General features: G+C 48.7%; 1 protein-coding gene across 1 annotated transcript in view; it reads left to right on the top strand.

The window, feature by feature from the left end:
- TUBGCP5 (tubulin gamma complex component 5) overlaps window positions 1–26,719 on the top strand; it is a 1,250,274-nt gene that overhangs the window by 973,403 nt on the left and 250,152 nt on the right. Inside the window, exon 20 of the mRNA XM_069636613.1 lies at window positions 8,846–8,971. Within this exon, the coding sequence (XP_069492714.1) occupies window positions 8,846–8,971 (126 nt within the window). The remainder of the gene's footprint in view (window positions 1–8,845; window positions 8,972–26,719) is intronic.

Raw genomic sequence — 26,719 nt, 5'->3', positions numbered from 1 at the left:
AGAAACCTAAAGAGGAGTTGTGAAACCACTTGGAGACTACTACCAACCTCATCTAACAAAACGAAACTCACCGAAATCTCATCCCATTACAAAAAGGAAATTGTCCTAGCCAAACGCAATTCCTACAATAAACGTATCTCTAGCGCTAACTCTAGCACTAAAGAATTATTCCCCATCCTCAAGGAACTTGAATTCCCCATCAGCACCCCTGATATCTGTACCAAGGACAACACATGGTGCACTGATATACAACAGGCCCTCTCCAACAAAATAACTACCCTTCAAAATAAAATATCCCAAAAAAAACAATCCCTTAACCATCCTCCTAATCACATTTCTTCAAGTGTTCCTTCGAAGGAAACACTGGCTAACCCGACCCTCCGATTTAATTTCAACAAAATCTCTACCCTTGAGGCAGAGAAAGTAATTTGTTCACTCAGGCCCTCTAATTGCCAGGGAGATCTCTGTCCTGCTCAGCTTATAAAAGACGCGGCAAGAGACCTGGCCCCTTTCATAGCCAAACTCATCAATACCTCATTTACACCTGGCACCGTCCCATCCAATCTCAAACAATCATGGGTGCTCCTGTTACTAAAGAAACAAACTCTAGATCCACTTATACCCACTAACTACTGCCCTATTACAACGGTCCCCTTTCTGCTTAAGATCCTTGATAAAGTTGCATATCTCCAAATTCAAAAATACTTGGTGCAACATGAACTCCTTGGAGCACGTCAATCGGGCTTCCTCCCCCAACATGGAACTGAGACTGCCCTTATCGATATGAAGGCACAGGTTGATGAGCTGAGAGACGAGGGGAAATCAGCCCTACTTCTACTACTTGACCTCTCAGCTGCATTCGACCTTGTGGATCACAAGGTCTTATGCAGACACCTGGATTCAGCTGCCCATTTCTCTAAAGATACTAAGACTTGGATTGAGTCCTTCTGAAGCGACAGAACCATGAGGGTCTTCTCTCCCTCAGCAGCAGCAGACCCCATTCCCATCACCTGTGGTGTGCCCCAGGGATCCTGTGTCTCCCCCATCTTATATAACATATTTACCAAGCCCCTCTTTGATGATTTGGTCCTTCTCGGTATCACCTACACTAACTATGCAGATACCCAGATTCTCCTCCCACTTTCCGGGGATTACGAGAAGGATTTGGCCTTGGTGAATAATAGGGCGTATCTCATCATCCAGGCATGGATGGCTACTCACGGTCTATGCCTGAATCATGACAAAGCGGAGCTTATCATTTTGGGCACCCGCACTAACCTGAAGAAATTGGGACAGGATTACTCATCTTTCATCACAGATGGTAACCTTATTAAGGTGGCCAAGGAAGTAAAAACGCTCGGCTTCTACCTTGACTCTACCCTCCCCCTAGCTAAACAAGTAAGCACCATGGCCTCTGCCACAGCCTACACATGTAAATCGATCAGAACTGGCAAAGCATTTCTCTCAGATGACAATTGCGTCACCTTGGCAAGAGCCCTGATCCTATCAAGGCTCGACTATTGCAATGCATTATACATTGGGGCCAACAAATCTATCATCCAAAAAATTAAAATCCTTTAAAACAATGCCTTAAGAGCAGCCGTTGGAGTGCCCAAAAGATCACATACATCGGTGATAAGGCGCCAAAATAACTGGCTCTCTACCCTTAACAAAATTCAATATAAAAAACGGCCTCCCTGACTCACAAGGCATTGAACAACACTGCCCCTAGCTATCTCATGAACAGACTTCAACGAAGTATCTCCAATAGACCCACACAACTTATTAACTCCAACTGCATCACCGTCCCTAGATTCAAGCTATCTAAGGTTGGTGGAAACAGCTTCCACGTCAAAGCTGCTCAACTGTGGAATTCCTTACCACACCACATTAGAGAAGATCAATCCTACCCAAAGTTCAGACTAAGTTACATCAACTGGCTTAAGTCGAACAACAACTAATGTCCGTACATACACATCTATCCCTCAGGACTACACTCTCGCATCACTGTACCCCCTCTTGTATATTTGTCTGCCCCCCCTTCTCCCCCCTAGTATCCTAGTTGTACGAACCATGACTCTGTATCTTGTCTAAAATGTAATGATTTGTCTATGCATATTCCATTGTGCAGTCTTTTTTCCTCTCTGTGATCCTCAACTGCACTACTGTTTGATTGCACTGCAATTTCTATAACCTGTTAACTAAGCTTCGCATTATCTGTAACTGCTGCACCCTGATACCCCTGGGTCTGGAGCGCATTATAAATGAATAAACTAAACTAATATCTGGTCGGATCAAACCAACACTAATTATGTAACAACCTTTAACTCATGTGGTCACGTTTATCGCCATGCATGGCACCCAATTTATACACCAGTGTTCTATTCACTTTATGGGGACTCACTCACAATTGTCACACAACCAATTGACCTTTAACATGTTTACTTGGGCCCTTTCTTAAGGGGTAACCTTTTTAATGGGAGCTCCATTTGAACCTCTCCATTCTTGTCCACTCAGGTTATTAAAATTGGAAACAACCTTTTTGGTGGCCATCACTTCTGCTCGCAGAGTGAGTGAGCTACAAGCTTTGTCATGTAGACCTCCTTTTACTATATTCTCCAAGGAGAAGGTAGCCTTGAGGGTTCATCCCTCCTTCCTTTACCAACGTGGTGTCTGAATTCCATATGATACAGAAAATAACTTTACCAGTCTTTTACCCACTTCCTCACCCTTCTAAGGATTAAGAGTGGTAACACAGACTAGATTTGAAAAGGGCTCTTAACTTCTTCATTTCTAGGATGGCAAATAGATGACCAACTATTTATTTGTTATACTGGCCACAGGCTAGGCCAAGCAGTGACCAAAAAAATGTTATCATGTTGCGTCATCCTTTTCATTTCAGAGTGCTGCTTCATTGCAGGAAAAGATGTTCCTGAAAACCTGAAAGCCCATTCCACCGTAGGAGTGGCTACCACTTCGGCTTTTCAAAGAGGTGTACCAGTGCAGGACATTTGTAATGCTGCAACCTGGTCCTCACTAAACACTTTCTCAAAGCATTATTGCTTTGACCCTCTGTTGGGTCAGGAGGCTCGATTTGGAAGAGCTGTTCTGCACAGTATCAATCAATCAATGGAACATTGGATAAAAATCACTTCTCCCACCTCCATCTACAAAACTGCTATGGGAGGCTATCTAAGATGACAAATCCATGGGAGGACACAGTCTATTAGAAAAACACATTACTTGTCCTTGGTAATGTTCTTTCTACTGAATATTCCTCCCATGGATTCCTCTTCGCCCTCCAAACCTACCCCTCTGAATGCGGGTGTCATTTTAATACACTTTTCTCTTTCAACACCCATGTGGGTTATTTATCGTCAAGTTGGCTGTGCAGAAAGAGGGAAAAACTAGAACTGATGCAATGGGGGCGCATTGCGTGGCATTTATACTCTCATTGATATCACGTGCAGACACAGGAATGGTAACAGTTGAGGGACATAGGACCTCGTTCCGAGTGTAGCGGCCCAGAAATAAGGGTGCCGGCCGACGGTCACACTCCAACTCTGCCTTCCTGAGCCGTTGCACCTGGCAGGTCTGGCCCCGGTAGGCGGAGTTGTCACGGAAGCACCGGCACCGCTAGCAACGGTGCCCGTGGTTCTGTGTCCCCATTCCCATGGAGTCTGTGGGAGGAACATCCCGTCAAAAGTAAAAGAACTATACCGTTGTAAGTAATTTGTTCTTCTCTTGTCATGCATGCACCCTTTGGAACTCAATCCCGGTATCTGCTGGGAATGCCCCACAATTCCTCAATTCTCTCAAAATTAGGCATTTTCAACAACGCCTGACCGAAGACCAATCCCAAAGGGTGTAAAGACCAACGCACAGACCGTAGCTCACAATACTGTGCTACTGTTAAAAGATGCCAGGCCATATGCTGGTTAGCCACACCCTGTAGAGCTCTACGCTGCTCTTGAGCTAGGTGTGCGCTTTTAACAATAAACTAAAATAGCTGTGTTTCCATTAAAAGTTTGGGCTAGAGCTTAAGTGTATGTTTTCTTTTTTAGAACCCCACACCAGAGTAGGTTCTGAAAAACCTTAACACCTGGCAAAGCAAATGGCACTGCACCCCACACCCAACACATAAAACTGCTAAATATTACGAGAAGGTATTGCAGAGCCTGCAACCCCATTCATTTGCTCTAGGATTAGGTAGTCACATTCATACAAGTTGCTTGCCTTTCCTTTCTGCACCGCGTCCCATATTAGTTAGATCCATGCTATGACAACACACATTTACTGACATAGTAAATTACATATCCATATGTACAACTCAGACAACGACTAAGAATAACATTACAGTACTAGTATTTCCTGCTTAAAAACATGTCATTTGCATGTAACGTGAAGAGTATTTGTTAAATACATCTCCCTTATCACAAAGCACTGTTTACCATGACTGCAGAGCTTCCACACAACTTGAAGCGATTTGAGGCCATGACAATGGCTGTTAAGTGTTAGATAAAAATCACACAATAAAAAATAACCCATCATGGACGGCTTCCTCATACCTATACCAACCCCACAGACCTGCACAATGACTCCTACAGGTAGGCAATGGGGAGGGCCCAAAGATACTCGACCACCATGCCAGGACAACTCACTTCACTTACCACTCTGTTACACCCCTATATGTAGGAGGTGGGGGGCATTTGGTCTCGAACACCATCGCCTGCCTAACAGCACTGAACATGAACCACACAGATGCTTGGCTTCGCACATAAGCAAACCATGACCTTCCTACCATTTGGGAGGTGGGGAGGACCTATTGGTACCCAAAACAGCTGTGTGAAAGCAATGTCTAGTAATCTCAGATGTACTTATGCATCACATATGACATCAAAAGAACCCAGACAAGTAGGGAAATAGTTTGTCCTACATGTTTCTGACTCCCCTCTCAGGACTCCTTACTTAGTCAACCCTGCAGACCCATTCAATAACATTCCTTCTGGTAGAAAGAGCGACGGGCATATTGGTACCTGAGCCCCCTGACCGCACTAACGAGGAATCACAGAAATTGTCATATATCGTCTCAACAAACGACCAGTAGGAGATGGCAAGACCCAATAAGTATCCTGCCCCCTGTCATGACCTCACCTCTCCAAATCCAGAGACCTAAACATGCACCTTCCTTCAGATAGGAAAAGTGGAAGGCCTTATAGATACCTAAAACCCCTGCCTGCCAGTACTGTTACATTGCATCAACAAATCGGGACATGTAGGAGATGGGGAAGGCTTATAGCTACCCAAGGCTGCTTCCTGACCCCTCCCCCCCCCATCGCTCCCACAAGCCCTTTCACCTCATGGACCCACAGAGACACATCCCATGACCGCCTTAGCACAGTACACACCAATACATTAATTGTCACTCGAGATAGTCAACTGCGCAACAAAGTCAAATACACGACAGATATGCGCTTTATGAATCCCGCTAACACGAAGAGAAAAATGTTCTTCTGTAGCCGTTAATTCTTTTGGACTCCATAATAACATAACCTCTAGAGAATGTGTCCTCCTTATCTGCCATTATATTTTAAAATAATCAATTAATTTGCCCTCTGTTCTCTTGGAGTTGTTTTGTTCCCAAAATTCTTCTTTCACAGCCAGTAATTTATGTGGAAAAATATTTTTTGCATGCATCTTTGTGTGGTCCTTTTTGCCTGCCTTTCCACTGATCATTAGCAATTACTGTACTATTTTCTGTACTGACTCTTCATTGACACCAAGGTGTTAGAGGCATGAGAAACACAATGAGGTCATTGGCTTAACTCGTTTTAGGTTATGGATTCACTGCCACAAAATCCGCTGACTGATGAAAATGCCACAGGGTTCATTAAGAGGCTATCAGTAACAGAAAATCGGGCGATATTTGCCAAATACCCTAGGATTTTCCATCCCCCACATTCTGAGTTGAGTCAGATACCACCAATGATATTCCATGAGACTATTGCCAGTGGTACTGCAGGCAGACTTTTGCCTAAAGTCTGCCTATTTTTACCTTCACCTTAGAGGTAGAGGTAAAGATTCAAAATTGTGCACCGGAAGACTTTTTTTAATGTACAGAAGCTTCAGCACAGTAAAATGGCTGGGCCATTGGAAGGGGGTTAGAGGTCTGCCATCTCTGGTGCCCTCTCTCACCACCTTACACATGTAACACTTAAAATTGTCCCTTTATCACATAAAGGATGTACAGTAGTTGTCTGTACAATATCCATTTCATGATGGTGGAAACTGTGAGAAACCTGAAGGTGTCTCACCCGCTAGTCCCCGGGGTTCTGTCATCCAGGTGGCCAGGACACGGCCATCGCTATTCCTGGGGGTGGACCAGTGCGGGAGGATACCCCGGATTTGGTGTCTTCAGGGAGTGGAAGTGGGACGCCGAAGGGTGAGACGCGGTATCCCCTTCCTTGTAACACCTTTTCGTCATCCTACCAGGTAGGATACCTAGAAGCTTAACCCCCCGCCTGACCCCCTTTCCTGACACACACACTTTCTCATGGACAGCTCATTGTGGGCGACAACAGACTAACACCAGAGCCGTATGCCTGACATGTCCCAACACCACGGTGAGACAAGTTCAGGCTGTTACTGATCATTACATACACCTGTCTCCCATCACACTTCCTCACACGGATAAAAGGCAGAGCATGAAAGCACACTCTGAGCGAGGAAAAGCACACAAGGAAGCAGCAGTTGCAAGATGGCAGTTTAACACTAGAAGAAAGGTGGCAAGACCGGAGAGGGTTGCAAGGAGGGAAGTACCCTTGACCTCTAGAAACGGTTATTTTCACAAGCCTTGAGAAGAGAGAAGCCTATAACTGGCAAGTGAAGCTGAACAATCCTACACTGTGCATCAAAGGTATCCGGGGCACTCCCGTGTCAATAACCCAGGCCGGAAGGAGCGATGGCCTCTGTGGCACTGTCCTTGGATCCTGAAAGAAAGCTGCGCCAGTAAAAGCAGCACAGCCGGTGAGTCAGAGAAACTGATACAAAATCAGCTTGTGTTTGAACCAAGGTTGCAAGCAGCAACATTGTATGAAGAAATCCACAAAGGACAGTGTTTGAAGGGCATGTTAAGAGGTACAAACAAGTGGAAACTAAAGGAGTGAATGTACTTTGAAAAAGCCAAATAAGATACTGTGTACAGAGTGGTCCGGTGCCACGTGGGTGCTCATTCGAAGGTCTTTATTAGGTATCCAACTGATGGCAACTGCATTGTAAAAAAGGAACTTTGTATCGAAGTGGTCCTGCATAATAAGTATGAAGTGAAATGCAATTGGTGTGAACCCGGTTGCGGGAGACTGATTGAAAGTGTAAAAGGGATCTGAGCCCGGCTGAGGGGATCCAGAGAGGGACGCCCGAATCACACAATTGTAAGAAGAAAATAACTTTGTTTTTGTTTGGTACATCTGGCTTTGGGAGTCAAGAGACTTTGATGAGAAAAGAGCCTTGGGCATAGAAGGCCCTCATGCTGGAATTGGAACTGTATCCTCGTGTCGAGGAAGCCAGAGTGTGTGCTTGGATCCAGTGAACTGCCTTGCCCCATGCTGAAAACCTGGGGCAGGGAGGCCAACGGCCCGAACATCCTGATTTATCATTTTGTAAACACTACTTTCCTTTGCATCAACATTCCCCCACACTATTTGTAAATTTGTGGTAAGGATTGGCAATAGGTTTTTTAGTATAGGCCCTTTTATTTTGACAATACTCCACTAGGACTGCATTATTATTATTTGATGGTTGTAGCTTGCTCCTATCTGTAGATTTAGGTTTAGATAGGCGTTTTTCACCCCCTTGTCAAAGTTCAATAAACACCCTTGAACTGTGGTCACATGTTCGTCTTACTTCGATACCATGCCTTCCTTACAAAACCCATACAAACAAATCAAGAAAAAGGAACTGCTTACCCTTGGGGGTGTTAACATTTCTGGAATACTGCCAGTAGTATTTAAGAAATACCACCTCCGTCAGTGGTGCACGCTAAATGCAGCCGAGTTTCAGAAATACCATCAACGGATGTGGTTGTTTCTTCCAGCAGCTTTACTTACCAAAACTCTGCCCAGCTCATAATGAGTTCTCATATCTTTGATGATTGAGATGAGTACTTCTCCCACTCATTCAAAGACCTCACTACATTTCACAAAACACAGTTACCCCCATGCCTTTCTGAACAGTCATTCAAACCATCCATGCTAAACTGCAATTCTGCTACCGTTTCAATTTACATACACTGAATTTCCCCATTACTTTGAAGCAATAAGAAACTTGTTCTTGGCAGGAAATAAAATACTTTGCATATTGGTCCTGGGACGACTGGGTTACCACCCACCGTGTTATAACACGCACAGGGATCTGGTGTTCTTTTTGTCAATAAAGGATCATTCATGCTGTTTCAGTGAATGTAATCATCTGAACACTGCCAACCTATTTTCCAGTTATGCAATTCTATGCAAAAGTGCAACTTATTTGTACTTGCCAGATAGTATCATGTTGTCCCACTATTTCTAGACTTTATCTTTGTGAGTTTCATAGTCTCAAACAGGTACGCAGATATTTATCTACCTAACAGAGATATAATGCAGTTTGGCAGAAGCTAAAGTTCATACTTTGAGAGATTTAATATTAATATATCAATGGATATTGCGGACTACCTCCAGCTGCTTCCACCTACTAAACTGTGATATGGCTGTAGAAGAATTGTATATTTTAGGATGTGACCATTGTCATGTATTTCTCATAATGGACGGTCTGTTAATGGTCTTTCTACAACAAAACATTGATTTTGCAGATTCTTCATAGTACGGGTCTGGAATTCCAGCATCAAGTAGAAGAAGCAAAGGATCTAGACCAGCTGATTAAAATTCATTATAGATACCTTTCTACCATCCACGATCGTTGTCTGCTGAGAGAAAAGGTAGGCCCAGTGTGGAAGCACTACATGTATACTTGCATCAAAAAAATGCTACTGTACAACAATCCATAATAGTCATGCCATGCATCATTAAACTATTAGTAAACATGCTTTCTTACCTGGGCCATCAGTGACCTTGCATTTATGATATGTGATTTTGGGACATTAAAATCACCTTCGTATCCTATTAGCACAAATTAGTCATTTCATGTTGTGGCATCGCCCCCTCTCGTAAAATATAATGTATGTACAAGCCTACTCCCAAGAAACTATTTTATAATTTGACCTGGCATTTCATTGGTTATATTATTTGTCTAAGCAGCAGAACCCAAGTTCAAACGTCCTGTCCAAGGATGTTGTGGATGTACCAGTGGTGGCATCTCTAGTCCTATTGAGCCTGGTGAGGGTTTGTACAGTATTTGTGATAAATTCATAATTTGTGTTGATCCCGTTCGAAAATAAAAAATTTCTATCAGTTCTCCTATTTTAAAATACTGGGTGCAATATATAACGTATTACTTTGATTTTGGAATGTACATCCCATCTCCTTAACAAGCTAGTTCCATGTGAGCCAGTGTATGTAAATTGACATTTTTCTTCTGCAGTTATTTAAAAGTAGACAGTGGTTGCAATTTTGCAGCAATATTGAAGTGATGTATTTTCATTGAGCTAACTCTGGGTACATAGTGCATACTAGATCAGGAAACATTTAATAGCCAGCAGGGAGCATGGCACCATCAACAACCTTACTCCTACGTCCTGTCCCCTTTCCTCCATACTGCATGGGCGTCCCTCGCTGGGGACGGGAACAGAACCTTTTTCACCCAAAAACTTTGTACCTCTTTAAATTTAGCTGCATGCGGGGGCATGTCCCGGCGCTACACCTCAGTCCTCTTTTCCGTGTTGATGGGAGTTGACCTGCTTCACCTACGCTGGTGGTTGAGGCCTTTTTCATCTCTTAATTCCACCTGTTTCTTTCTTCCCTTGGGGACCTTTGTCCCACTATTTATTCTTATATTTTCTAATTCCTACAAACTTTGTTATACATCGGGCTCCGGTGCCTCACCCCTCTCCGGCGCATGTTGGCCTCGGTGGGCTTCAGTAGGTGGCCTTCCTGTGACAGATCATTTCTGGTGTCTGACCCGTATACGCTCGGTCTTCACTGTCTCGGCGAAGATCACGGCTGGGACAGCTGTTCGGCATTCGAAACCCTTGGTACCCGGTCACTCAAAAACCGGCTTGTGAGGTGGAGGGAACTGTTTGCCAGATCTCCACTGGAGCACATCAAGGAGTACGTGCGCAGGAAATCTTAGGCCAAGGTAAGTGTTCTATTTTCAAAAGCACCCAGAAAAGGTGATTCCTTTCCCGGGAAGCAGCCAAGCGGGAGGGGCCGCTCAGGTCCTGTCACCAGTCAGGGTACCGAGGCTCATCGAGCTAACAGCCCAACGGCCGAGGGATGCACAGATCCTCCCGGTCCCAGCGCTGAGGAGCCAGAAGGCTCTTGTACCGGGAAATCTCCCTATTACAAGGCGTAGGCCCGAGGGGGCATCTGCATGAATAGCACTGCCGACTCCATGGCTGAGGGCAGTAAGCCTACCAGGGGCCACACCTGCGGTGCAGAGAACGCCCTAACCTACACTTTCAAGCAAACAGGTAAAGGCCAGAGCCAGTACCTCGATGGACACGCACATCCAACGCTCGTCGATGTTAAGTTCATAGGTATAAGAGATGCTAAAAAATGATATTCTTCAGGACTCTTTAATCAGGTTACAGGTTAATCAGGTAAATAAAGGAGATGGGGATGTACAGAGGGGAGCCCACAGATTCCTACCACCAAGGCTACATCTTCCAACTGCCTTGGGTGGAATCGCATTCAACCCTAAACATTCCAGGCACTCTCAAGGCATTCCATTCATGACATCAAACCCTGCATTCACACACCATGTATTTTAGTCTCGGGAGGATAGCTCAGCAGCAATGTGCTCGCCTTGGAAGCAAGACGGCGCAGAGCAACACAGGTTCGATCCCCGGGTCCACGCTTAGAAACCTCTGGGTATCAAGCGCGTTATAAATAACCTATCATCACATCAAGGAACAGGGACCAAGCAGGAAATCCTTCGTAACCAGAAAGCACCGCACACAACCATAGCTGACACATGTACATTCGCTTAGCCGGCAGGGAGAAGGCTGACCAACCAGGCGTAACTAACCCACAGGTAGCGGCACCACACCAACATAAACATTTGAATGATGAAATAATCCTAGATTGGGCTCACACAAACAAACCATAAATTACTATTTTCACATCCACACAGGACTACACAGACCTCATATAAAGATATAATTAAACTACACAGAAGGCCTCCAACCAGTGACTATGTACACCACAAGATACTGGTACCACAACTGGAGCCATTCTCGACCAGCAAACCACAGGGAGTGGTCTTTTCCCACTGATCACTAAATCACACATCGAAGAAACACACATCAATCAATGCAAACTATGCATCCACAACAACGTCGCACCATCCAGCAAGCATTGCAGTCGCCGTTTTCCACTGGATACTCTATCAACACACTCCGGTGTGAGAACATACATCTGCAAAATTACACAAAAACAGGGTGTAGGCAGGAAAACCAGTCATAACACACCTCCTTCCATTCCGCTCAAAAAGAACGCCTTGCAACCAGACCGCACCGCACACACACCATACACCTGCACACCTGACACAGGCACATCCGCTTTGCCGGCCTAGAGATGGCTGACCAACCAGGCATAACTAACCCACAGGTAGTGGCACCACACCAACATTGCACCAAACCACATCCACCAAAAACATCACATATCCTCCTTCCACCTGTCATGATGCCTACTCCCGGAGAACCAGTCCAGGACCAGCGTCCCCGGAAGCAGACATCATGTTCCCGGGGAAAAAGCCAGCAACCCCTAGTAGGGGCCCTTTGGACACTGTCCGGGCGCCTTTGGCGCCAGGCTCATTTTGGACCTCAGTCCTGGCGCCATAGGCACCAGGCTCATAAAGGGAGTGTTTATGTGAACTTACCTGATGCAGACCGTGCTGCCAGATCCAGACCTCTGAGGCCTGAAAGGGACTATTTTACCTGTGGGACTATTTTGCCACTCGGGTGTGGCCGGGGAAGAATACGTACCAGGAACTACTTTGGGGGATATTTAAGCCACGGCCAGACAGCAGCTCACGCTTCGCGTTGTTCTGCAGCTAGCAGCTGGACGCTCACCGTGTCTGCTCCTGCATCCTGACTCCAGCCACGCCCGCCTCCATCCTGGAACACCTGAAAGGAAAGAAGAGAAGGGAAAAGGTGAACAGAAGAACATTACCTGCTTCTACCCGGAGTCCGGAGTCATCACACCGGCGATCCTAAGGGAAGACATTTATTTTAAAGACGCATCGCGTTGCTCGCTGCAGCGCCGCGTTCCACTCACCTGTTCACGAGGCATCTCCATGCTCCTTAGCGACCATCTGCACGATCTGCCGCATACCTGCGCCTAAGGGGGAAGAGAAGAACAAAAGGTGAGCAAAAGGAACATATTGAGGAAAGCCAGATTTTTGCCATAAGACTTACCTGATTATTGTTGGGAGAATCTTCCCTCATCTCGGGTCGGCGCCGCTTCTTCGGCAGTACCGTACCCCGGCCCCTATGGGGAAAAAAGACACAAGCATTAGTGGGTGAATATAAGGACATTAAAGGAACCACCCATCATAACTCACCTGAGTTTACCTTCGGAGAATTATTTCCTCTATGCAAAATCTTCACTCTGCACCTGTGATAAAAGAGATAAGAGACGGACTACTGAATATAAAGGCAAATGGAAAAGGAGGCCAACTCTTGAACTTTTACAACAGTATACTTACGGCACCTTGCCAGGAAAGTCAAGTAAGCTTGGATCCTCACCAATCGGAACACCAGTGAAGTAACTGGATATAATCGCACCCCTGCACCAGAAGCAGGATGGAGAGCTCGTCCTTTCAAACCTTAAGGTGAGAGTTAACGGGGAATTTCGGAGGTGGTCTGAGAAGAGGGAAGTGGGAGGCCGACGCGCTACTCAGCAGGTAGTTAATCCCCTTTCTCCATCTGCAGAAGGATTCTCCTGCGAGTCAGACAAGCGAGATTTGGGGGTCCTGTCCAGTCGGTCTTCCGAGTTCTGCGCATCACCTTAGAAGAGGCCGCAGCAGTCCAGACCTGGTCAGCGTCTCCGTGGGAGTCAGGTGAGCATTACACCACCCACCACTGCCACAGGCGAGTCACCAACCTGCCACACTGGAGCACTACCTGCCCCACATTGGGCCAACAAACATACATTCCGAAACCATCATGAGGGACCAACAACACCTCCCGTCCACCACTGGCGAACCTCACAAACCGCACACAAAGACCTTCCACCCACCACTGACACTGGCGGATCACCAGCCTGCCACACTAGAGGACTGCCTGCCCCACATTGGGCCAACAAACATCCAATCCGAACCATCATGAAGAAGCCATAACACAAAGGGGACAGAGGGGAGCCCATTGGCTTCCACCACCCAGGCTACATCTTCCAACTGCCCTAGGTGGAATCGCATTCAACCTCAAACATTCCAGACACTCTCATGGCATTCCATTCATGATCTCACACCCTGCATTGACACACCATGTATTCAGGAACAGGGATCAAGCAGGAAAACCAGTCCTAACAAGTCAGTCCAGGACAAAATGGCAGCTCAGACTGACAAAATGATGTCACACGCAGACGCACGCCACTCAAGGGTAGGACTACACTCAAAGGGTGGAATGGTCTCCCATGCTCACCACAGATAACATGGTGCACAGCCTACCTGGTGCCCTCATTGTCGGTGCATTACACAGAGGCGAGTTACTCGCAGGGCAGACATGGCACAGGAAGAGCTCAGCCCTTCACGCCGGTTGCACCATTGCAGGAGCACGCATCCCCAGCATGCAAGGAATGATTCTTTGAGAAATGTCTCACTTTGATGAAGTCTCCTCAAATGGGGAGCATACTAAAGGGGATTATTAAGGAGATGCTTCCACCTATGCCTCCACAGCCTTCGGCTCCAGTTCAGCTGCATCCAGCTCCACCTTTCGTCCCGGTGGTTTCCCCGTCTACACCGACCCTGGCTCCCGTTCAGCCTAGCATCATAGCGCTATCACTGGCGCTTGCGGCCCCTCAGGCCATGGTAGGTCCACCAGCGACTCCACCCAGTGACCCGGCAGACCAAGGGGGCGCGGCACCCATGCCCAAGGACAAAGGACCAATGGCCACCTGACCATCATATCAGCTACCAGATTGGGCATTCCTCTCCAGAAAGATGTGGAAGCTCTGGTAAAAAAGGCCTGCTCCAAGCCCCACTCAACACAGCCCACAAACAAGCGTTTGGATGTCAAATGTAGGCAGGCCGAAGGAGATACTCTCCTCCTAGCGGTTCAACCTCAGCCGCATTCCTCGGTGATAGCAGCGGCTTCCATGTATGACAAACCGCAGGTATCCGCATCGTCCTCCTCTACCACAGCATTGTTGGGCAATGAGGAGAAAACTCGGGAGGCCTATGGAATGAAAATGTATTCCAACGCCAGCCTCCACCTGCGGCAAGCAGACGCAATGCTGGCCTCTGCTAATCAGAGACTTTGGAGGGAAATTGCAGACTTCCTTCCAGATCTGCTAGTACACAGACAAGTGTCCTTCAAGGCAGGATTGGCCCGAAGCCAGGCTAGTGGCACAGGACATAATGGAATTGTCGGTGGCCCATATTGCCACCGCCAGCAGGGCCATTTGTGTGGCCACTGATATGAGACAGATGGCGTGGCTCAAAGCTACCAGGTTTAACCTGGACATTCAAGACTGTATCCTAGATCTCCCTTTTGAAGGGGGGGGATTTGTTCCATTGATTCACAGACTAGGAACTTTACAAGAAAAAGAACAGTTCTCAACCGCCAAGTCATTGGCTATACTGGCAAAGCCTGCATCCAAGCCGTACACTCGGGGGCAAGCCCAATCAGACCGGGCAAGAACGTTTCCTTGGAGTCAGTGGCTTCCAGACACAGAGAGCCAGGCAGCCTGAAAGGTCCCCCAGCCTACACAGGCTTCTTCGCTTCTTCCAGTCCCCCTCCCAGGCACCAGCCTCGTAGGGCAGCCTCGTAAAAAAACAATGATGCTGTCATCAAGGTCCACAATTTTCCAGTGGTGGGTCAGGCTTGCTCTACACATTCAGTCCTGCCGGACTTTCTTCGAGGATTCATGGATCCTATCATTGGCCTTGCATGGGTTCTGCCTCCCTCTCCTTCCAAGCCCACTGTTCTCACCACCCTTCCCTCAGTTTGGGACACCAGCTCTCCTCGCCGAGATTGCAACACCTGTAATACGTGGGGCAGTAGAAGACCACCCCCTCTCTGATAGGCTAGCAGTTTTATTTGCAAAATGTTCGCAATACAGAAGACGAACCAGGCAGGCCTGTGAGTGGTTCTCGATCTATCCTTCTTAAACCTCTGCTTACCCCTCCAAAAGATCAGTATGGTTAGGCCAACTCTGATAGTGGAGTCTCTGTGTGGGGGAGACTGGCCATGCTCCCTGTACCTGAAGGGCCACCATGGCTACCCATACCTCAACGATTGGTTGGTCTGGGCGGAATCCCCTGAGGATGCTTGGAATACGGCCTCCAGATTGATGGACATCCTTTAAGATCTGGGGTTCTCCATCAACCAGAGAAAGTCTCAGCTCCATCCGACCCAAGCCTTGGTCTTGCTTGGTCTGAAGTGGGATACCAAGGCGCAGAGGATCTTCCCCAAGACAGAGAGGGTGGGAGTGCTGAAGGCGGCTACTGGACATTTTCTCAGCAGGTCGACAACTTCGGCCTGGTGGTACCAGCATGTGTTGGGAGTTATGGCGGCGTGCCTGCTGGCCATTCTGCATACAAGGCTCAAAATGAGGAGGGTTCAGTTGCACCTGGTAGCCTCCTGTAACCAGGAGACTGGCTCCTAGTCAGCTTCAGTCACCATTCCGGCGGAACTCCACCAGAATTTGGTATGGCGGAGGCAAGAGACCAATCTTACGGTGGGCAAACCGTTCAGACAGCCCCTACCTACCCATACCATCATGACAGACTCCTCCCTGGACGAATGGGGAGCCACTCTCAGCAGCCACAGTGTACATGGTCTGTGGTCAAAGGAGGACAGGACGAGTCACAACAACTTGCTCGAGCTAACGGCCATACTGCTGCCTCTCCGGGCCTTCCTACCGGTGGTCAAGGACAGCTCTGTTTACATTCAGTCAGACGGCTCCGCTTGCATGTATTACATCAACAAGCAAGGGGGCACCAGATCTGGGAAAAGGCTATATCCCACAACATATGGCTGTCTGCAATCCATCTTCTGGGGAGTCCAAGCTAGAGGCGGACAGGCTCAGCAAGTTTGATGTCGACAACTACTAGTGGCAATTGGAAAAACCGGTCCTGCTGGAGATTTTCAGGAGGTGGGGCCAGCCCCACATAGACCTATTTGCTATGGAACAGATCCAGCGAGGCCAACAGTTTGCTTTCTGGCTGGGCAGGGGCAGAGACGCTCTAAGGGATGCCCTACACCTGCAAAGGGACTGGATGTGGGATTACGCATTTCCCCCAACACCACTAATTCACAAGGTCATCTGCAAGATCAGAGAAGCTTGGCGCTTGTGTTTAATACTGATAGTGCCACAGTGGCCAGCCAGATGATGATTTTTGGACCTCATGAGGCTTACAACACAGGCCCGGTGCCTCTTCCAGTCTGGGGAGTCCTGCTCCTCTCCCAGCAGTGGGGTGTAGGGGGACGGTGGTTCACCATGCCCCGGAGAAATTATCCCTAGCAGCCTGGTTCCTGAGTATGTAACCCTGCAGCACCTTGAGCTGTCTCAGGACAACCTGAAGATAATACAGAAGGCAAGAAGTGACTCCACCTGAAGCCAATACAAGAGCAAATGGACCAGGTTCTGGTGCTGGGCCAAGGAAAGGAGCATAGACCCATTGGCGTGCACATTGGATCAGATGGTATCGTTCTCAGAGTCAGGTGTGCAGGTTGACACGTGCCGTACATACCTGGCACCGATAGGAGTTTACAGAAATTCAGACAGACAAAGGCTCCTCCACTTCGAACCCTGTGATCAAGAGGCATCTTACAAGTCTGATAAGGTTGTACCCACCGTCAAACGTCCACACCCGGTCTGGGACGTCAGTGTGGTGCTGGGCACCATGGTTAATAAACCGTTCAAGCCATGGCATCCACCGACATCAGGGTGGTCACAATTAAGACGGCTCTTCTGGTGGGCCTTACTTCAGCGCACAGGGTCAGCGAGATTCAGGGCCTCGGAACCCTATACCATGTTCGAGCAGGACATGGTGGTGCTCCAAACCCGCCCTTTGTTTCTCCCAAAGGCGGTGTCTTTGTTTCATCTCAACGAGGACACAGTCCTACCAAATTTCTTTCCCAACCGAAAGGACGAGGCAGAAAAGGTATTGCACTGAGGTTCTGCCTGGACAAGACGAAAGGCTTCCGCAAGTCAGATGCATTATTCATCACTTTTAGTGGTTCAAAGCCTGGTTGTCAGGCATCAAAGGCCTCCATAGCTAGGTAGATGGGCGCGGCCATTCAGGAGGCAAATCTTCACGCTCCTATGGTCAGTCGCCCTTCAGAGGCATGTGCCATGGCAAACGATCAGCACGGCGGCTATGTGGGCTACCGTTTCAGCATTCTGCAAGCATTATTGTCTAGATGGCAGTGCACTCTCAGATGTGGCCTTAGGGCAAGCAGTCCTGAGGAACCTGTTCTCTTAAGTTCATCAACGTCTCAGCTCCCTTGGAATACAATCAGAGGTAATCGCCCATGCATTATGGAGGAAAGGGGACGGGGCATAGGAGTAATTACAAGTTACTCACTGTAGTGATTAACGTACTCCTAATCCATAGTCCCTTTCCTCCATAAGTTAAACCATCCTCCCCACTTAAAAAGAGCAATGTAGTTGGGCAGTTTAATCTAGCCGACGCTTCAAAAGGGGACTGAGGTGTGGCACCGGACAGCGGAGTCCCTGCGCGCAGCTACATTTAAAGAGGCAAGACTTTTTTGGGTGAAAAAGGTTCAGTGCCCATCCCTAGCGAGGGACGCGCATGCAGTTTGGAGAACTCGGCACTATGGAATAGGAGTAAGTTAGTCACTACAGTGAGTAAATTGTAATAGCTCTGTCAGGGGGGCGTCTGGCTGTGGTCACATTCTGTTCGATGCCTTGCAACATTGAGAGCAAAAGAGTGCCGTTGCCAGGAGGACAGAGTGCCCAGAAGGAGCCCAGAGCAACAGAAGTTATGACTGTCAGTAGCTGTTTCAATGGATTGCTTTTCTCTCGCAGATCCCTCATCTGATAGATATTCCTTCCAGCTTTGCTGCTCGGGATACTTTCGAAAGGGGGCGTAGTAGACCTCGACTCGGCTGTCGATCCGTCGTGCTCGGCACTCGATCGTTGGTTCTGGACATGACATCAGGCTTCGTATATAAACTGTCACTACGCCCCGTACCTCAGTTCCTTTTTTCCACGCGCTAACACGCTGCTTTAGAACACAGTGAGTCTTCAACTCATTCAATGTTTTTGTCAGAAAACCTTTTTTTTTTTTTCTTCCGCTTCATTTGACACAAGATGTCGGTCACTCGAGGTTCGGGCTTCAAACGGTGTACTGACAGTGGCCCTAAAATGTCCATCACCGACCTACAGGAGTTGTGTTTCTGCTGCCTTGGCACGGGTCACGGGACGCAAGAGTGCGTGTCATGCACCAAAATGCAGCTGATACCTCTACGCGATCGGGCAGCTAAACACACGCTCGGTCGACCGCCGGCAAAATCTCCAGCAAGGTCGACGGGTCGGTCTTGGAGGTGTAAGTAACTAATGGTGGCAACAGTAAAGACAGACACAAGTGATCACAGTTCAGGGTGTTTATTAAACTGTATGTGCAGGTTGGAAAAACGCTTAATCTAAACCTAAATCTAAGATGGGAGCAAGCTACGACCATCAAATAATAATAAGGCAGTTCTAGTGGCGTTTTGTCAAATAAAAGGCCCTATACTAAAAAGAACTATTGCCAATCCTTACAACTAAATACAAAAAGAGTCTGTGATAAGATTCACAAGAAATAAAGAAGTGTTCACAAATGATGTCAGGATGTGGCAGCCGGGGTCTCCTTTCCCCACGTTTTGAGCACGGGACAAGGCGGGGCTCAAGCTTTCCCAGCATGAGACGACAGTTCCGTTTTCAGCTACCAGGACCTTCGGTGGTTAAGTCTCTTTGCTACAAAAAGTCTCTTGCCTCCGAGGACCTGATCAGTTCAGAATAACAAACAAAAAAGTTCCTTTCCAAATGTACGTTGGGTGATGACTTTTCACCCCTTAGTCCCCCTCTTCCGGGCTAAGACCCCTCTCGAATATCAGCCTCCCTCCATTGGTTTCACTACAGCTTTTTCTCAAAACAATTTCACCTGTGGCATTCACAAGCCTTAATGTATTTTTAAACAGTTCACTGTGGACATCCCGCTGTTCATTGGGACTTCAGACTTAGCCCTTTTCCATTGGCATCCCTATGTCAGGTTCACCCTTGCCAACTCTTGCCAAACATACAGTTCTTTCTTTTTTCTCACTATGCAAGATTCATCTCCCGTAGATTTTCAATTACATGCAGGTCAAAGACTCAACTGTACAGCGGGCTTTGCTAGACCCCTAAATGACCACTTGGACCTTTTCCTTCCGGCTCTACTAGGGCCTCCTGATATTGGTAGATTCAACAAACGTGGGATCAACCAGAGTCTCTCGAATGAGCTCCCACGTGGTGCCGGACTTTCTACAGCTGGTTTTCCCTTAATGTTAACAGTTCTTTGAACTTTCCTTCATTTGCCATTTGTGACTTTTGTTCAACAAAGTTCGGCTTCGTATTGGTTCTCCCCTCGGCTCACCGGCTGTGATGAACAGCTTGGCTTCTCTTGTCTCTGGAGTCAAGGCCGGTACCACGGTAGCAAGCGTCTCTTCCTGTTCTGATTATCAGTGTAGGTGTGCTCCGTGTACAGTTGACATCTGCTGCAACACAAGCTGGCTATTGTTCGCGGTCTTATGATTCCTTCCACAGAGGCTTCACGGGTTTGGGTTGGAAAGGGCAAGGTCGCTTCTCTCCTTGCCGCCCTTTTGGTTCTCGCCGCCTTTCTTCTCCTCTTGAACTGCTGTGCTTGGATAGCTGTTTTGTAATGCGGTCTGCCTTGCTCGTAATGTGCTCTTGTGCTCTGCCTTTTATCCATGTGGGGAAGGGAAAGGGCTGTCAGGTGTGTGTGGTTCTGGTCAAATTTTTGACTTTGCCTGCACCTTGTGTTGGGATATGTCAGGTTAAGGGCTCTAGTGATAGTCTGTTGTCTTTTGTGGTGTAAGAAAGTGTTTGTGTCGGAAAAGGCGGAGTGTCTGAGTATCCTACGTGGTAGGCTGCGGAAAAGATGTTATAAGAAGGGGGATACAGCATTTCACCCGTCTGTGTTTCGCTTCCACTCCTCGAGGACCCCTCATCCAGGTGATCCTCCCTCACTGGTCCACCCCCAGGAATTGTATCCAAAAGCGATGGCCATGTCCTGGCCACCTTGATGACCGTTTCCCAGGGACTAGTCAGGGAGACAACTTCAGGTTTCTCACAGAGGGCAAAACTGAGGGGCATAGCCTCAAAAAAGAACATCGGCGGAAGAAGAAGCGGCCCCACTGGAGGAGCCATTCTTCCTCGGCCCAAAAAAAGAAGAGGCGTCATCGCCATCGTTGATTCTCCGATTCATCGAGCGAACGAGGTAAGCCGTAGGTGGGCCCTTCTACCCACCAATAGTAGGAAGAATTTGAAACCTCCTTGTTGGAAATGTTTAGAAAGCATGCTACAGATGGCGCAGTTAACCCCCCCCCCCTCACAGCAGACTTTGAAGGCGTCGGAGGCGCTCTGTACTGCCGACCCCTCGCATGCCCCGGTGCCGACGCCATGGGCGTTGATGAAACCTTCGACATATGGGTATTGATGCCGGGTCCCTCCCGTGCTGCTACAGCTGTCGATGCTTCGACATCTCAGGTCCGGTCGACGTCAGCAGCAACCTTATTGGCGCCGAGAGACAAATCTTTAGCGCCGACACTTGCTGACAAATCTTACATCCGTCAGTCCCAGTTCGAATTTTTAGGCACCGATGACACAGGAGATCAAGTGGATGTCCATTCTATGTGGGCACCGCTGGTGTCGTTTTTCTCGAGGACCATGACCAGTTGTTGCAACTTGCTGAGGGTCTCCATGAGGCTAGTGGTCTGCATACTTCACCAGACCTAGACTTCTAACAACGCCAGCCCTACAACCATAACTACAGTTCAGGGCTCTAGTAGAAAGGGTCATTGACACTTTAGGATTGCACTCCTCTGCAACGCCAGTGCAGGGGAATGCCCTTGCTGATATTTTGGATGAAGGGCCGTACCTGATAGCAATATGCCTCTAAACCCTGCAATTGCTGACCCTCTGACCACTCGGTGGCAGCTTCCTTGTACAATTCCCCTGGTTAGTGTCATGGTGCGTGCTCCAAAACCTCTGGAACTGTTGGGCCCACCCCAGTCACTGACACCCAAAAGGGCTTATCAAATCCCAAAGGAGTGCTCCAGAACCTCCTGGACTCAGTCCTGGCGCCGTTGGCGCCAGGCTCATAAGGTGGGTTGAACTGCATGGGACTACCTAATCAGCCTAGTGAGGCTGAGCCTTCCTGCATACCCAGGGTGTGGCTGAGGGAATACTTTACCTGAAAGGCAGGGTGTGGTAAAGGGGACTACTTTACCTGGAACTACTTGCAAGGCTATTTAAGCAATGCCCTGCAGGCAGAACACGCTTCGTGTTATTCTGCACTCCTGCAGCGTAACGCTCACTGTGTCTGCTCTGCCCTCGAACTTCTACAGTCACGCCCGTTCTAAGATTTCCATCCATCGGTGCCTGAAAGAAGAAAGAGAAGAGAACAGGAGTTATTACAGCAACCGAATGCCTTACCTGCAGTTCTCATACACCGGTCGCGCCTTCAGCTGATCTTCGGATCGCTGTCCTTGCTGGGAAGAAGGCATCCGCGCAGGCATCCAATACTCACCCGGGGGTCTGCATTCCTCTGGAATACCTTGGAGCGGTTCTTCCACTCGCCATCCTGGAGCCACGCCACGCCACGCCTGCACAGAAAGAAAAGAAACAGCAGGTTAGTCGCGCACAAAAAACTAACAGTTATTCAGATGTGCAGCGCCTCTCACTCCCGTTAACACTCACCTGCAGGAAACCTGCTCAGCATCCTAGGAAGAGTCAATTCTTCATCCAACCTCCGCACGAGACCGCACCAAACTTTGAGCATCTATACATTGGCATAGAGACTTACCTGCTAAATCCAGATATTCCAGACTCTGCAACAGCCACTGGACCAGTGAAGTAACTGGATCTGGGGAAAGACTGTACTTACTGCGCCCCTGCTAAGAGTCAAGCAGGACGGAGAGCCAGCCTCGCAAAACTCCAAGGTGAGACAGAAGAAGAGCTGGGCATCAGGAGGTTGAAGGAGGTGGGACCTATCCAGCCCCACTCAATTGCTAATATCTTGTTTCAACATTGCAGACAAACGCCTCCTTGGGTGATAAGGGAAAGGACATCATCATCATCATTCAAGCAGTGCTATGCCAGTGCAGACCTCATTTGTACGGCTACGTGCTACGCCCCTGTGGAGACCAGGTGAGCTTGACAGTTAGTTCCAAGTTCCACTATATACGGAAAGTACAGGCCGGCTAGAGGAAACCCTTCATTCCTCTCCTCTCACCCTTCCCTTGAAGGGCTTGTCATGCAGGCTGCTACAGTCTCCTCCAGACCAGCTTCTTCCACTTCCACTCTGCCATCCGACACGGAAGCGAAGAAGGTCAACGCCATTGCCAAAAAAGCATTTACTTTGGGCAGTATGGCCCTTAAAGCCAGCAATGTGGCAAGTGACTTCGCTAAATAATTGTTTGGTCTGTGGACAATGCTGCACAGTATGTCCCTGAGGCTGAAATGCACGAGGGCTTCCTACAGCTGGTGGTGGATGGGAAAGAGGTGGCCAGGCAGTCGCTGCGTACGGGCCTGTACATCACCGACTGTGTGGGCCGTTCTATGGTGTCAGCAGTAACGCTGATGAGACACAGTCATAACTAAAAACCTCTGGCTTTTCGTCTAATGTCCAGGCAAAATTGTTGGACATGCCCTTCGATGGCGAGTTCCTATTCAGCGAAAAGGCCTACAATTCCTTAGATAAATTCAAGGAATCCAAAATCGCTGCTAGATCCTTAGGCTTAGCTGCACAGCCAAGCCTGCCTTCAGCTTTGCCTCCAGGGGCAGAGGCTACAGGCGTTCTGTGACCTATGGCAGAAAAGCGCAGCTGCCACCGGCCAGGCAAGGGCAGAAGCGTTTCTCGCGCTCTGGAAGGGGCAGAGGGACTCCTGAGTTCCAGCAAGCGGCAGCGGGGGTGACCCAGCCTCCTATGCCACTTTGATTTCCCCTCCCACAATTTACCGGTGTGCGGGCACTCGACAGAGCACTGGCCTCAGTGGCAGGAAATTACTTCCCATGCCTGGGCTTTACAGCTCGTTCAGTGGGGTTATTGTCTGTATTTCTTTAAAAAAAAACACTGGACAGACCCGCACCACCTACGATCCAACCGGGACAGGAGCTCCAGGAAGAACTGCAAGCCCTGTTGTTCAAGGGTGTCGTGGAAGATATGCATCTCGAGCAGAGACGATCGGGTTGGCATTTCCTGGTACCCAAGAAGGGAGGAGGTCTGCATCCCATACTGGATCTCAGGGCCTTAAACAGGTTCGTGAGGAAAGAGAAATTCTCCACGCTCTCGAACTACAGGACTGGCTGGTGTAAATAGATCTACAGGACGCTTATTGCCATGTGCCGATACATCGAAGCACAGGAAGTTTCTGAGGTTTATCATAGGGTCGAGCACTATCCGTTCAAAGTGCTCCCCTTTGGTCTGACCTCCACCCCAAGGGTCTTCACCAAGCTCATGTCGGTAGTCGCAGTTCACCTCAGGAGATCTGGGGTCCATGTATTCCCATACCTGGACGACTGGATGATCTGAGGAAAATCAGCAGAGCAGGTCTAGTCTCCTCTGGAGGACCTGTCTGCTACTGAACAGGCTGGGCTTCTGCTGAACATGAAGAAGTCTTGGGTGACGCCTGTCCAAAGGCTCCAATTTGAGAGAATCAACAGCTTGGCACAGATGGTCGACCTGTTTCGTAAGCACGCCACTTTACCAGCAACGTCCTTCTGCCTCTGTGGTCTCATGGCCTCCTGTATATTTATAGTGCCAGAGGCCAGGATGCGCATAAGAACCGTACAGTGGCTCCTGAGAGGTCAATGGTCACAGCACCTCAGAGCTCTATCTGATCCCCTAAAGTTATCCGCTTCTGTGGTCAACGACCTCACCTGGTGGTCAGACCGCAAGAATCTCATGGTGGGGGAAACCCATCTGGCCTACAGGGCCCCATGCCCGAGTGGTCACGGATGCAGCTCTGAAGGGTTGGGGCACTCACTGCGAGGACTTGCATGTGAACAGCCTTTGGTCCGCAACGTAAGCCAGATGGCACATCAAAATGCTGGAATTGTGAGCCATCAGGTTAGCCCTTAGGGCATTTGTTCCATCTCTGGAGGGGAAGCATGTCCTGATTATGATGGACAACACAGTAGCAATGCACTACCCCAACAAGCAAGGTGACGTACACTCTCTCCCGATCTGCAAAGAGGCGATGCAGCTGTGGTTCTGGCTGTTAGAGAACCGGATCTCAGTCTCTGCAGTTTACCTGGCGGGGACAAAGAACAGTTTGGCGGATGCTCTGAGCAGGCAGAGCATAGTCTCGCACGAGTGGGTAGTGTGCCGGGGCATCCTATCAGAGGTCTTCTCTCGCTGGGGTACCCCATCAGTGTACATGTTTGCCACAGAGTCCAACAGGAAGTGAAAGCAGTATTGCTCAAGGGAATTCCCAGCGAACGGTGCACTAGGGGGCACGTTTCTGGTGGATTGGACGTTCCCTCTCCACTATGTTTTCCGCCCGATTCCTGTCATTCCTTGGGTTCTCAGGAGGCTCTGAGTATCCATAATCCTGATCGCGCCAGACTGGGAGAGGAGGACCTGGTACTCAGATCTTCTGGATCTACCCATCTGCTCACCTCTTTGGTTGCCTCAGCGGCCGGATCGCCTAACCCAATTGGAATGTCGGATACGCCACCTCAGCCTGAAGTCCCTCAACCTACATGCGTGGCTCTTGAGAGGATGAGGTGACTGGCATCTCTCTGCGGAGGTTCTGAAGGTGTTGCTGGTGGCACGCAGGCCATCTACAAGATCATTGTATGCGTGCCGGTGGAGAAGGTTTGAGGAGTGGTTCAGGGAACGCGAGATTGACCCCATCTCTTGCCCCACCACTGCAGTGATGGAGTTCCTTCTGTCACTGGCCTCAGCGGGCCTTCAGGTAACCACAGTCAAAGGATATTTGGCGGCCTTGTCTGTGTTTAAAAGATCCCTGGATCAAGGTTCGTATTTCATGATCACGGTGATGGCACAATTCCTGAAGGGCCTTGTAAATAAGTTTGCGCCAACTCCCTTTGTTGTCCCTGATTGGGATCTGAATCTGGTGTGAACTTGTCTCATGGCAGCTCCTTTTGAGCCAACGCACTCTTGTTCTTTGAGGCTTTTATCTTTGAAAACAACCTTTCGAAGGGATTGTGTCCTCCGACGTATTCCTTATCTTAGATATCTCTTTCCAGCTTTGCTGGCCTCGGAAATTTTTTCTCTCTAGAGGGCGCTGCGCGTCGATGCCCGCCGAGTCGATGTCCCTCGACAGCTGCCGTATCGACGTCATCCTGCCTATAAAGGCCGCGCGCATCGTCCGTTGCTCAGTTCCGTTTTTCCGCGCTTACTCAGTGCCTCGGAATATCGTTGCTCAGTTTCGTAGAGAATTATTCCATTTTCCTCGAGATATTCGATCCATACTCGATGGCTTCCTCGTCTGAACCGACGACCCCTCGGTCCGGCTTTAAAAAAAATGCCGAGACTGTGGAAAAAAGATGTCGCTGACAGACCCTCACAGGGTCTGTCTTTGGTGTTTGGGAGCTGAACACCATTGTTCGGAGTGCGAGGACTGTATGTCCATGACAGCTAAGGCCCTGAAGGAGCGTAGGGGGAAGCTGGAAAAAGGTAAGACTTCTAAAGCTTCTTCTTCCTCGACGAAGTCGAGACATTCGTCTCCTCGTCACCATTCGCGCTCCAGGTCTCGAAGCGGGTCCCATCACTCTTCGAGATCGAAGCACTCGAAAAGGAGACGCCGAAGATCCCCTTCTTCGTCCTCCTCTTCCTCTGTTTCACCTAAGAGAATCCCTTGCCCCACGAAACATAGTTCCCGGGCTGAATGGGAGGAATTCCAAAAAAATATGATGAGCGTCTTCGAGAAAGCGGCCTCGACCCCCTCGAAGACTGCCGAGAGCGATGCTCTGGTTGAAAGACCCGAAGGTCCAAAACGCCGCGAGTCGCAGCACCCGGCGAAGGAAGCTTCTCGAGCGCGTCACAAACCCTCGAATAAAGCAAAGACCTCGAATCCTTCTTCGAAGGTTCCGTCGACGCCGAGGTCGGTGTCTGCGACGCCGTTGTCGAAGGGACCTTCGACACACGG

This window comes from Ambystoma mexicanum, chromosome 7p (genome assembly GCF_040938575.1).
Source record: "Ambystoma mexicanum isolate Mex_15411 chromosome 7p, UKY_AmexF1_1, whole genome shotgun sequence".
In the NCBI taxonomy this organism is placed as follows: Eukaryota; Metazoa; Chordata; class Amphibia; order Caudata; family Ambystomatidae; genus Ambystoma; species Ambystoma mexicanum.
Note: the sequence above shows the minus strand (reverse complement) of the source record. Positions and strands in the feature narration are given on the sequence as shown.